Here is a 13,600-nt window from a genome sequence, read left to right as displayed (position 1 = left end):
ATCAAAATATGATCAACAGCCGGATGTTGCTACTGGCGGAAGCGACGAACAAGACGACAGGAAGTGGTAGGAGGATGTGTTTTTAATGACCTATCGCGTGAACAAACTCAATCACGCCAGATTTTAATCGCGACTCTTATTTAATGGAAACATTAGCAGGAATATTGACAAAGTTTAGCGCATATTTACAATAAAATTACTGATATAAACCTTTTTAATTATGTTCTAATTCATTAGGAAGCACCTGTTAACGCGTTTCCCTGCAAACCCTCCATTCATAACTTCACCCGCTGCTGCCACTCAACAGAATGCGTCATGGTTTGATAAAAAAGCTGCAAACATTTAATCACAGCAACCATCATCAGCTCCAGCAGCAGCATCACCCTCCCTCTGTAACTCGTCCCCTGCTTCCCCGGCTCACGCCGCTCACTGCTCCGCACTGCTGCTGGGTGCAGCGACGAAGAGGAGGGGGTACAAGGTTCGTGGAGGAGTGAGGGGTTGTAAAAGGAGAGGAGGGGCGGGGGGCTCGCTCGGGCTGCCCTATATGGCTGTGGATGAGCTCTATGCTAATATCGGCTTGAAAGGCTCAGCTTGCGTTTCTGCCGGCAGTCAGCGGTGGCTTCCAGAGTCTGAGGAGGCTCCTTCACAGCCATGGCTGAGGGCGGAGAAGGGGAGGATGAGATCCAGTTCTTGAGAACTGTAAGTAAAATAATAATAAAAAGAGAGAGAGAGAAATAATTAATATTTCATCGTTTCAAGCAGACTGAATCGTTTCCGAGTCCCATCAACACTACAAATCATCCAAAGTGTATTTCTGCGGAAGTTCTTGCTTTGCATCGTCAGTGTCGCTGGTGCGTCTGCACAATTGATGAGTGTGGAAGTTGCCGCAGGTTGCACGCTGCGCCCCCGCGGCCACGGCGCACCTGTCGGCAGCGCTCAGGCTGAGGGGACGATCCAGTCCGCAGGTGCAAGGGCGAAATAATCAACCTGATCGCGTTAAAATCCACGACCAGGTGGATCGAGTAGCACGTCAGGTTTATCCCCGCTGCTTTGACTTTTTATGGGCGCATTCACCTCCTCGGGCAGAAGAGTTTCAGACCTAAGTTGTCCTTTCACGCAAACCGCCCTCCGCGGTGACTATTTTAGTTGTTTGGCGCAGATTGATTACAGTGTCCCTCTCTCTGTGCGGCATTGCAAACGATATGACAGCTTGTGTGTTGGTGTGGTGGGAACAGATATAGTGGCTCATCTCGCTTGCTTCATAAAACGTTATTATTTTGGTGCTGCATGAAGAGCGACGTTGTCCGGAGTCAGCAGATGGTCTTGATATTTAGTTGGAAATAATGTGCATTTAGTCCAATTTTAATATTTCAGATCCAAAGTGTGCACTAGTTAGCTTTTTGGTTTATTAAAACGATGCAGTACAAATGCTCACACTATCTAGATATTTAAGTTGAGCTTCATTGAAGCTACTTCTATAAAACTGTATTAATTACAAGCATCTGAAACACCCAAAGTGACAAAAACGATTAATTGAACAGCCATACAAATCTAGGTAGTTGTAGCTAATTTTTTCCTAAACTGTTCAATTTGAAAATAAAAGTCATTGATTTTTTTTCATACCTAAAAATACATGAATTTTTAAGAATTTGGAGACTTTGTTTTGCACGCAAGTCATAAAAATGGCAAATTTTAAAGCATTTTTGGTCACAGTGGGAAATAAAACTCAGCTTAGATAAACGGTTGCTGTTACCAAAATGTTACCATGAAGTAAAATAATTAACTTAATTTTCTTTCTGCACTAGCTAAGATGCTAACTACCTTAGTCACACACTGATTGTTACTGTGAAAGGAGCAATATGATTGGAAAGTATCTTGGTCATATCAGTTGTTGAGGCATTTCCCCAGAATTTGTGGTTTGTTTTTGCGATGCTGCTTGAACCTACAGATCAGAAAATAAGTTTTACTTCCTTTTTCAACTCTGTTTTTCTGTGCTCTTTTGCAGTTGTACCAATTTTCTTGATGTTCCTTGTCTTTCAAGCGGGTTGATTTACCTTTGCTGAAGTGTATCAGTTGCTTGGAAATAGGATTTGAAGGCATTGATAGTTTTTGTTTTGAATGTTTTAGATTTGTTTTTAGATATTCAGTGTAGTGGCGTCAAACATTGGACCTGCCTGGTGAACACCAGATTGAAACAACCAATCATCAAATTGGTGATTAGAAACGGTAAAATTCTGATATTTTACTGGATTGTTTTTGTGATGCCATGAAGCGTTAAGATATTCAGATTTAAACCAATAACATGATGTGATTTGTAACTAAGCCAGGGTGACATTACTTATTTATATTCTGTTATATGAGCACTGCAACTCATATTTGCTCATATAGAGGTGCTACTGTTACGAAATGTATATAAGTTCAACATATATGCTATGCTATGCAGATGCTTTGTCTGCGCTGATGAAAATTCACTCAGGTCTGCATGCTAAATGCTAGCAGTGGCTCTCTGTGGTGGGGTAGTTGACCCTCTTTCTTTATTTCTGATTCATTCAGTTAATTTATTTCCACACAGACTTTGAGAAGTGAATCAGATTTCAGAGATGATCTGAAGTTAAATCAAACCAAAAAAATAATGTTTTTGGGGTTATTTACATAAATAATGAGAGAGATATTTTTTGTTTTGTTGAATGTTTTTAACTCTTTAAATTCAGAACTGGACATACATTTCCTTAGCATTTTATAGAACGACCATTTAACTGGATGACTTGGGTTGCACCAAGTCGTAGTTCTTGGAATAGTTTGTGGGAATTTTGGTCGATTCCTTCTTGAAACTGAATCCTAGATAACATCTCGAGATGTTGCTTCAGTATTTGCACATATCATTATTTTTTGTACTTCACTGTTCAGATGGTGCTCTCAGGTTTACAAGCTTCCCCCTTTTTCTTTCAAATCTAATAACCAAAATTAATATTATTTAATCAAAAACTGTTTGAGGTGTTGCCATTTGTGCCTCCATTGGCTCCATACATTTGGGGTTGCATCCTGAACAGCAACACATGCTTCATTTGTGTGACTTGCAAATAGGAATACGCAATATATACGGTAGAGAGCTGTAGTCTACCGGCTAGCTGCTTATTGCATTAAAATGGTCTTTATTTACCGAATGTTTACGACAACAGTCATAAACATTCATGAAGACTGATTCATGTTCATAACTGGTGTTATGTCATGCTTATGACAGTGTCACGTTAGCTTTTTGCACACCCCTTCAAATAAAGTGTTACCAAAAGTTTTTGACAATTTTTGAGAAAAATCTGCACTAAATTCCCAATTATGTATTAGTGCTAAAAAGTGCGGGGATTTGTTGATTCCACGATAATTCTCAAGAAACTGGAGAGACTGATTGATACAATTTGGCAGTAAAGAGATAAAAACTGCATTGATTTGATTGATAGCATAATATTTAAGATCACTTAATGTTTAGTCTGGAATCTAGAGGGCCACATAAAAAGCTGTGGCTGGCTGGATTTGGCCCACGCGCCTCGAGTTTGACACGTGCTGTAAGCAGCCTGAAGGCCGGGCTGAGCTGTCRGAAGCAGATTGGGACCTTGTTCTTAACAGCTCCTACTATTTGTGATGCCAGTGATATGCTGACCCACGCCTCTCAGATTCTACTGTCACACTGGCATCCTGCTTATCTGATGACAACAGCGCTTTGAGAGCGGCGGAGTCAGAGGGGGAGGGCGGTCTTTCCCTGAGCTTCTTAGAGCTGGGAGAAATGGGATTTTACAGGAAGCCCTGAAAGAAGAATGCTCTAGAAACCAAGTCGCAGTTGTTTTGTTTTCAGCTGGAGAGACGATTTCACTCGGTTTTACTAGTTAAAAACAAGGTTGGATTTGCAAATATTTAGTTTTTTTTCTGACAGTAAATTTCTAAAAAAACTGATGCCAAGCCAAAGCTGCTTAATTCATCATCTGAGATGTTTATCAGAACTCTATGAGAATCCATCTTTTATCGTCGACAACAATAAATAACCAAAGACGAGAATAGAGTGTGTGTTTGAACTGGTTCAGATGCTGATCCAGATCCAGACTGAAACCCAAACGTCTACGTTGGGTCATGCCACAGCTCTTCTTTTCACTAATACCGCCAACCACAAGAAGAACAAACACACATAACTTTCTTCGCCTTCTAATCTAAACCCGTTTAGTCACAGGCTTGTTTCTTTTTGGAAGATTTAAAAGTTCAAACGTAACACAGTTTAATTCCTGACGCTTTTGGCATCAAGATAATTAAACTGACTGGAGAAAACAGTTGAGAAAAAATATAAAAATACATTTCAACTAGTGAAATATTTATCATCTTTTTTGTATTCTGCAAAAGTCACACGCCAGAAAAACCTGACTCATGTTCTCCTACTCAGCCAAGTTGAGTTTATTTCTAGGTTTATTTTGTAACAATACATAAGTCGACTGAAAGTCCTTTTTGCCTGCAGCAGGGCAGGTGAGTTGCACCTTTTCTCAAACGCAGGTGATTGACGCTCGTAAGGCGGCGGCAGCAGCTTCTCTGCTGGGCTTATTTGGAGTTTATGTTGTTCTGGAAGCCTTGTGCATACCAAGCCGGAGACTCTTGGGGTTTAAATTTAGCCTTTTTTAAGACGATGCTTCCCAAGCACATACAGCTCTGCTGGCCTGGCACTAAACCACACCAAGGGGAGCTGCTTTAGCAATGCCAGCACAAGACTCGAAACACTTAAACACCATTTTTATGGGGATGAAGTAGCATTTAAACGTAACCACTGAGTAATATACGAAATTTTCTGGAGCTTAGTGTGTCTGGTAATAGACAGGGTTAAAAAGTTGACAGATGTTTGGGGGATTTTAAATTAAAAGTGATAGCTGTAGGCAGGTTTAAGTGCTTTTCAACTTATAAAATGCTCCTTACAATGAAATTCATCGTAGGAAAATGAACCCTAACCCTTTCACCCTTTGACTTATCCACGTTAAACTCACTGCATTTCTTTAAAAGCTTGAAATGTTGAGAGAAATAAAGAAGTAAAACTGACTTTGACTGATTATTTATTTTATTCTTCATGATTTATGGGACAAGAAATAAACAAAATAAATCAAAATTAGTTGGATTATAACTTAACTTGCTTAAATTATAGTGCAGTGTTTTTAATCATTATCTGCTTCAAAAATCGTTTAATAATCCAGTTCATGGCATAATTTCCTAGAAATGCTTTGCATTCCAACAAGGTGTCAATAGGAGACCAAACCCACAGCATCACAGATCCTCTACCATGTTTATCAATAAGCATTTGGAGTTTTTTCTACTTTATGCCACACAGAAATTTGGGATGTTTGTAGCTAAAAATGTCTCATTTAAATTCATCTGATTCATGCAAATTGTTCCAGTTAAGGTTCAAAGGTCAGAAAAATAGTAATTTTTTCCCTCATGAACAACCAGTTCATATGTAAATGACTGGCATCTGCACTGCAAAAACACAGCATTTAACCAAGTATTTGTTCTGTTTACTGTAAATAAGACAAAACTAACTAAAAAATAACTTTTCAGCAAGAAATAGGAGCTTGTTTTTAGTCAGTTATTCCTTTTTATTGATGAAAAAGTACAAGTTCCACTTGCACCGTTACCTAGCAACGCCAGCCAAGACCAGCTGTCACCTAGCAACCGTGGCAGATATGGATACATTTATGCAAGTAACTATATTCCTGTGGCGTTTTTCTGAGTTATAAAGATTGATAAATATTAAGAGTTGCAAAGAGGGACAGTCATATAAAAAGCTTCTGATCACTTTTTAAAAGGAAAATATATTGTATAACAAATGAGTCAAACTCAAGGCCCGTGGGCCAAATCCGGCCCACTGTAGCTTTTTATGTGGCCTCTAGATTCTAGACTAAACACTAACTGTGCTTAAATATTATGTTATCAATCAAATCAATGCAGTTTCTATCTGTTTACTGCCAAATTATATCAATCAGTCCCTCCAGTTTCTTGAAAATTATCATGGAAATTCATACAAAATCAACAAATTAAGCTTAAAAACTGAGTTTATTTCAGATTTTTCTCAAAATTTGTCAAAAACTTTCTTACTTGTACTAAACAGCTGCCTCAGCTTTAATTGAAGTCAGATTATAGTCCATGATCTATACAGCGAGTAATAAAAAGTCACATTTATCGTCATAAATAAGCGCAAATATTTTCAGATTAGAACCACAAACACTTTGATTTTTAGTGCAAACAAAAATCACAAAAAGAATCACAAAATTCTGGAGGGACTGGAAAAATGTTCAATACTATTTAAGGATTCACTGATATTTTAACAATATCTGATCAGGTTTTATCAATACATTCTGGCACAACTGGCCCTTTAAGAGCATTCATGATCTGGATTTGGCCCAAAACAAAATTAGTTTGACACCCCTGTTGTGTAATAAACGTTAGAAATTATTACTAACTTATAGAATATTGACAGATTATTTTATCTGGAAGTGTGGAAAGACACTCTTAGATATAAGAAAGACTCTTGAATGGACAGCCAACTTTTTAGAAAGAAAAAAAGGAAACATCCTGTGTGAGTCACTGCATCATTATTCCAGTACGCTGCATTCCCTCCGTGTCACTCGCTGATGTCCTTGCAAAGTTTGCCTCTCTTGTGGATGTGTCCTAAACCATCAGGTGAAGCTCTCCCAGCTGGACCCAAATGAAATGTGAAGGATTTCCTCTGTATTGATTTAGCAGGCCAGGCTGGCGGAGGACCAGTGTGTGCTCTCAGTCATTTGGAGTGAAGGACAGGGAGGCGACCGCCGGCGCCATCAGTCACAGAAACACATGATTTAACTCCAGCTGGGTTCAACGCAACGACTTTTAATTTAATTTGTAAATGAAATGTCAGAAGTGTAATGGGGGAGATCCCATTAATTGGTCGTTTAAATTATGCAGGACTGGATGGAGTTGCGTTAGCTTAGCATTTCCCCGCTGGAAAAGGGGTGACTTAAGTTTGCATCATGGGATATTTGGATTTCGGTTACATAACTCCCCACCTATAAAACATGAAGGAGGTGTGACGACATTTTTCTCTGTTCAGTTTCCATTTAAATGCTGCAGGAAGAGCTAATTGGTGATAACATGACCTTTTATGACATGCTTAGCGCTTCCACTATGATACACTGTTTGAATTATTAACTGTAAACTCTTTGTATTTTTACAGTTATTAAATATAAATGTAGCAGGTAACAAAGTCAGTGGCTGGGCTTCCTTCAGTAATCAATAGAGAGTAAAATAAATGCTGGTTTCTGTTGGTTGGTTGTCGTTATTGATCAGTTTTTTTTTTATTTTCAAACTTTGAGTTGTTAGTTTTTCATACATTTGCATAATCTTCTGAAAATAATTTTACAGGATCCCGAGAGAGCTGAATTGGAGCTGAATTGATTTTTATTTGTCTTTATTTTTCCTTCCTACTTTTGAATTGTTTCATTGGCTCAAAGTGGGGCTGTGTGGAGTAGTGATGAACAGTCAGTATGCTACCTGCATGTTTAAAAACCAGAAGCCCTGTAGTACTGCTGACATCCACTCATGAGTTAGCAGATGCTGCATTCGTGTTTCAGTTTAAATATTTTGTCACATGTTGAGTTTTTGGGCAATAGTCTCAATTCGCTGCTTCAAAATGGGCTAATTTGGTTAAGAAAGCTGTTTTAACCTCTATTCAACACATACAGCTACACTAATTTCATCTCTGGCTCCTGGTAATTATGTTTTCATGTAGCTCAAATATCCAAAAATGCTAGGTTAATGTTATCATGTTTCCTCTTTGTTTTTATACGACTTATTGATAATTTGGGTCGCATGTGTTGTTTCATTGCGGTTTTGCACAGAGTGAACAAAAATAAAAGCAAGTTATTTTCCTGTTTCTGACCTTGCAGAAATATTTACTGATTCCAGTTTCAGCTCTGAGCATCTATACTGGGATGTTAGCTGCTTGCTACAAACACATATTTGTAAGATTGACGACATAATACATCAGCTTTGCCAGCCATGCACTTGAAAACAGCAGGGATTTTTGCAAAATGGCTGACCAGGTTAGCTTTGACTCCAATATAAATCATTTAAAAACAATTTGAGGCAGACAACACCTAAATTCGGATCAGTAAATTACTATTTCAGATGGAATTAAAGTTAGTTTCACTCACATGAGTATTTCCCTTTTATTCTCCAAACCATAAATTAACACAGACTGTTTCTTTTTGTTAGTAAGATACTGACTGCTAGTAAATAATACATACAACAACACACAAAATAGTACAGGAAGGATACTTTAAGTTGTGGTGAAGTGTGGGAGAGAGTAACTCAGCTCAGTTTTTCAGATGCTCTGACTTAGCTGCTACAGAATATGCTGAGGGATAAATATAATGTTTCACTTCATGAAACATTACATCCCTTTAGTCTTTTTGGAATTTCAAAAGGCACAATGTGACTTTGAACAAAGTACTTTCTGTTAGATGTGAGTATCCAGCTGTAATCTAGATGAGACATGTTGTTCTCCTGGATAAACCCACAAATCATTAGCAAGTCTTTTAGCTTTTTCACTGATGGTTTTATTGCAAACCCTTCAGAAACGTTACATTTCATCATGAGTCTTTTCTTTATTTACTAAGTTACTACGAAGACAGAGGTGTCACACTCGTTTTGGGCCAAATCCAGATCATGAAGCTCTTAAAGGGCTGGTTGTGCCAGAATGTATTGATAAAACCTGTTCACACTGATAAAATATCAATGAATAATATTATTGAACATCTTTCCAGTCCTTCCAGGATTTTGTGATTTTTGAAATAAAAATTTTGTGGTTCTAATTTGGAAATATTTGCGATATTTGCGCTTATTTATGATGGTAAATGTGACTTTTTATAACTCGCTGTATAGATCCTGGACTATAATCTGACATCAATTAAGGCTGAAGCAGCTGTTTAGTACAAGTAAGAAAGTTTTTGACAATTTTTGAGAAATTTGTTGATTTTGTGTGAATTTCTCTAKAAACTGGAGGGACTGATTTTATCTGTTTGGCAGCAAACAGATAAAAACTGCATTCATTTGATTGATAACATTATATTTAAGATCACTTAAGATCACAATTAGGCCTGTCACAATAATTAATAAATCACTTGATTGCGTGATAAATTAAAACAAACTATAATTTCCATTGGCATGATTCATCGTTTATCTCCTTTTCTCTRTACCAAAAACTGGAGGATAAAAATCTTCTGTTTGGTGTTTTGGTCTCAACCAACCCTTATTTTGAAGGACAATTTTGTTTACAAAGACTTTAGGATTAATTTTATTTGTTGTTTTGTTTCTTTATTTTGGATATTTTAAATGTCTTCCAGTTCCAGTGTTAAATGTTTGTTAGAATTTAAAGTTTACTGATGTTTGAGAATCTGCTCTTGAATTATTATTTTGCCATTATATTATTTAAAAATGGTCTCAAAACAACAATATTATCGTTTATCGCAATAACTGCAGGAACAGTTTATTGACCTGCAAAATTTGTCATTGTGTCTGAGTCACACTTAGTRTTTAGTCTAGAWTCTAGAGGGCCACATAAAAATCTGCGGYGGGACGGATTTGGCCCACGGGCCTCGAGTTTGACACCTGCTTACAAAGTGATGTATTTCCTGAGGAGGTAATTGTGCAGCACATAAAGYCTGAAACACAAACAGCGCTAGCGGTTAGCTGCTTGGCTTTACGCCGGTCGATGTCTTAACTTCTCCTGATCTCGGCTCTTTTTCGCCTCTCAGACATAAACAACTCGTCGAGTCGCTTCACGCAGCATTTCTGCTGCCTTCGGTGATGAACGGTGAAACAGAAACTCGCTCAATTGTTTCTTTCTGGTTATCTGGATGAGTTGCTCCTGCATGCGTGGAGACTTTCATTATTTAGAGGCAATATGCATGCAAAGTAAGCCCAGAAAATCCAATTTGCTAGGCGGACGCCACACAGGAGGCAGCCTGGCAGCGGAATATAATTTATGTTTTCTAACATGTAGCCTAATGTGTGATGCATTATTCATCTTGACCTATGCATTTATGCACTTGTACTTATACATACACCTACACAAATATTTTATGCTTATGTTTGTGCATAAAGGACGACGCTGGCCGCATTATTAGATGGATCCATCCATTAGCTGCCCAAGGTATGAGAGATAAGCAGAGCAGAGAAAAGTGGCTCTGTTGGCTTACTGCATGAAAATGTGATGATATAAAAATGATATAAAACTCTGCTGCACTGATGTAAAAAGCTATGATGAGAAATTTGTTTACAGTTGCTAATTTCCAACATATAATTTAACTCTAAAATTATAATGGGAAAATATTGGCTTTCAATCTACTGAGCAGGGATTTTGCAGCTGAAGCAAAAATATTGTGGGTGAAGCATGTTGGAGGAACATTTGAAAAGGCAGATTAAATAATGCTATCTGTTATCTAAATTATGTTTTAATTGTTTCTCAATCCTGGAGCAGAAAGTRTTTAGAAAAAAAAGATAAAGTGAGTTTTTGTACTTTTTTTAAAGTAAAAAACTTTTTTTTTGTTTGTRTTGCCAATAATATAATGCATATATAGAAAGTATTTTCTGTAAAGAACTRTTGTGCTCTGCTGATTCTTACTCACCTAGAGAGACTCCACAAAGCCCATTTTTGTGGGAAAATTTGTTTTGAAATCATTTATCTGCTTTGTAAACTCTGTAAAGACTTGTGGGGATTTATTTCTGTTTTTTTTGTTTGTTTTTTTACTGTGATAACTTGTTGGATTTTCTCAAAGATGRTGAAGTTTGCTTTTCACTGCGGTCGGGTTTGGGTTTTTGTGGATTGATTTAGGCCATTTTGGTCAGAGCGGCTCGATACTTTGTCAATAAGTGCTGATCTTTTTGCAGTGCAGGGAAAAACATATTTTACACATCTTAGCAAAAAATAGAGAGAATTGACTTTGTGTTTAAAAAATCTAAACCTTGCAGTAAAAAAAAAAATCAGACTTTGTTCCTTTTTGAAATAATTTTCAGATAATTGCATTTTCTGTTGTAGTTTTATTTTTACTAACTTGATAGAGTTTCTTATAACATTTTCACMMCAGTGAACTCGGTTTTTGTGGCCTGATTTTCTTCACTTTCCTCCATTTATAGATGTTTTAAAGCAGCAGACTGAAGCACGCCACACGATGGCGGCTCTGCCGATTGGAACCAACATTATTCTGCTAGGAATGACAAGTTAGCGTTTTCTCTGAGCCTTTTACTGAGAGAATACTTTATTAGCCACTGCAGGGAACTGTCAGGGAATACAGATGTGTTGTAACAAACAGGTGATAGGACAAAAGAAAAGGACAAATCTTTAACCATTTCTCATTTTCTGCAAATAAAAACAAAATTTCTGCTTGTAATTTCAGAGACATGTTAGTAGTTCATAGAATAAAAGAACAATTCTYATTTCACTCAGATATAAACCTATAAAAAGTAAAGTGGTCTCTTTAATTTTTTCCAGAGCTGTATGTTTAGTCTTTTGTGACAGTTTGACTTTTTAAAAGCTACAAATGTTTTCACATTCCTTTAACTTGCAGTCAGAAATGTTCAGTACTATTGTGACCTGCAGAAAACCTTCAAGAAGACAGACTGAATGATTTATTTYCAGGGTCTGCAGCCTGCAGCTGCAGAGCTGCAAGTGGCTTTTTGAATAGAATAACAAGGAACCATTTAATATTTTTAGATAAAAATACAAAACAAATCCAGGTTGTAGCAGTTTTTTAGTATTTTCTGKCTTAATTGGATTAAATTCACAAAACAGAATGAGAGTAAAAGTGCATAAAAGTATTTTATAATAGAATTTTTTCTTGTTGAACAACAATAATTTCCTACTGTAGAAATATATAAGTTGCTTGTTTTATTTTTTTTTTAAGTTTTAGTTTGCTGAACTGAAAGCAAAAGTGRCTTTTGGGATTTTAAAACTTGCAGACACAGATTACAGGATATCCATGTTTTAGAGCGGCCTAGTCAAATCCCTAATCCAATTGACACTSTGGAAACTGATGTTCAGAGATTCTCTCCATTCAGYCTGACTGAGTTTGAACTCAAAACGTCAATTTAACAATAATGTAGCATTAAAGTGTCATTTTTTAAAGCTTAATTTGTTTAAATATTAATKTCTTCCAACCGAAGTTGATTTTYGTTTGGGTTTTTTTATGAGTTTTTTGGTCCACTGTGAAAATGCATTTTGTCAAAATGAAACAAACACTGTAAAATCACAAAGCTGAGGTTGTGCTGAAAATAACAACACCAAAAAGGCAAGGTAAATAGTTTTTAAAGTGAAAATATAAGAATAAATTCAAAATTAGACCCCAGACCTTACAGGGTTAACAATAACATAACATTAAYGTGTTATTTTTTTWAAAGTTTAATTAGTATACTTATTTTTTCCAACCTAAGTTGATTTCTCTCCTCAAGCAGAAAAAGTCCTTTCTATAACTAAATTTGCGGCTCTGATGCAGAGTATCAGGCTCCTGTTTTCACACATCTACACAGTATCTGCTTCTCTCTAAATGTTGTTAGCAAAGCTTCACTAAAAACACCCAGCTCAGGCCGTATACTTAGCACCCCGCCTGACATTTATGAGGAACACGACTCCGGTCAAGCCAGACCAGTTTAAACAGATTACACTCGAAGACGGTGTGAACAAGGAGACAGATTTTCTGGAATTCCTCTAATTAATTTGGATTTCAAGCCGTCTTCTGTCCTTTTTTTACCCCCTTCAAAAAAACTTAACAAGCGTTGCCCTCTCAAGTATATCGAGAAGCAAGTGCGTCAAAATAGCAGCAACAGATTCAACTTTTCTCAAGTTCACATTGGTGGCAGCGGCGGGTGAATTGTAGGAGTTTATTTGGCATGCAGGAGCATCGGGAGAGATCTCGGGTTTCGTTCGGTGGATGCATCAGGTCTCACACACACACACACACACACCTGYTGCTGTCACACACACGCCGGTTATCTAGCAAAAACACTGAACGGGAAGAACAAACGGGATGAGAAATACTCGTGGTTTCTTCTGGAGGGTCAACCCTCCCAAAAGCGGCAAGAGAAACCAAACGGTTGCGAAAGAAACCAGCATATTTTCCTGTTCTCGCCATGTTATAACACTGATATTGGTGCAGACATGTTGGAGACGGGAGGGAGAGGCCAGGGTCAAGTTCCCCCCTCTGCACACATCCACCCAGCCCTCACTTACCTCCTCCTACCAGAGCCCTATACATAGTAATGAAGCTGCTTCTTATCTGTCTAGCTGTCTAGCAGATGGTCACTCTGCTGTCCAAAGATCRCTGTGCCTCAACGTCTACAGATTCTCTGGCTGGGGACCAAGTCAGGAGTGCACARGCAGAAACTGTCTCAAAATGTCAGCCACACATGGCCGCTTCATTAGAACCCGAACCTTTTTTTTATTGGTGATAAGACCCGTGAAAAATCTGTCAAATATGATTCTATTTATTGGCAACTACGTCGGCCATTTCTGCTCACTCATCCTCCTTCCGTCTAGACAGCGTTCGGT

At 37.6% G+C, this 13,600-nt stretch overlaps 1 protein-coding gene across 1 annotated transcript in view; it reads left to right on the top strand.

Annotated features, from left to right (window-relative positions):
- Positions 1 to 485: 485 nt before the first annotated feature.
- The window catches only part of ryr3 (ryanodine receptor 3), a 131,984-nt gene continuing 118,869 nt past the window's right edge, over positions 486 to 13,600 (top strand). The window contains exon 1 of the mRNA XM_017302123.1: positions 486 to 699. Coding sequence (XP_017157612.1) covers positions 652 to 699 — 48 coding nt within the window. The 5' untranslated portion in view covers positions 486 to 651. The remainder of the gene's footprint in view (positions 700 to 13,600) is intronic.

Source organism: Poecilia reticulata, linkage group LG21 (assembly GCF_000633615.1).
Source record: "Poecilia reticulata strain Guanapo linkage group LG21, Guppy_female_1.0+MT, whole genome shotgun sequence".
Lineage (NCBI taxonomy): Eukaryota > Metazoa > Chordata > Actinopteri > Cyprinodontiformes > Poeciliidae > Poecilia > Poecilia reticulata.
Note: the sequence above shows the minus strand (reverse complement) of the source record. Positions and strands in the feature narration are given on the sequence as shown.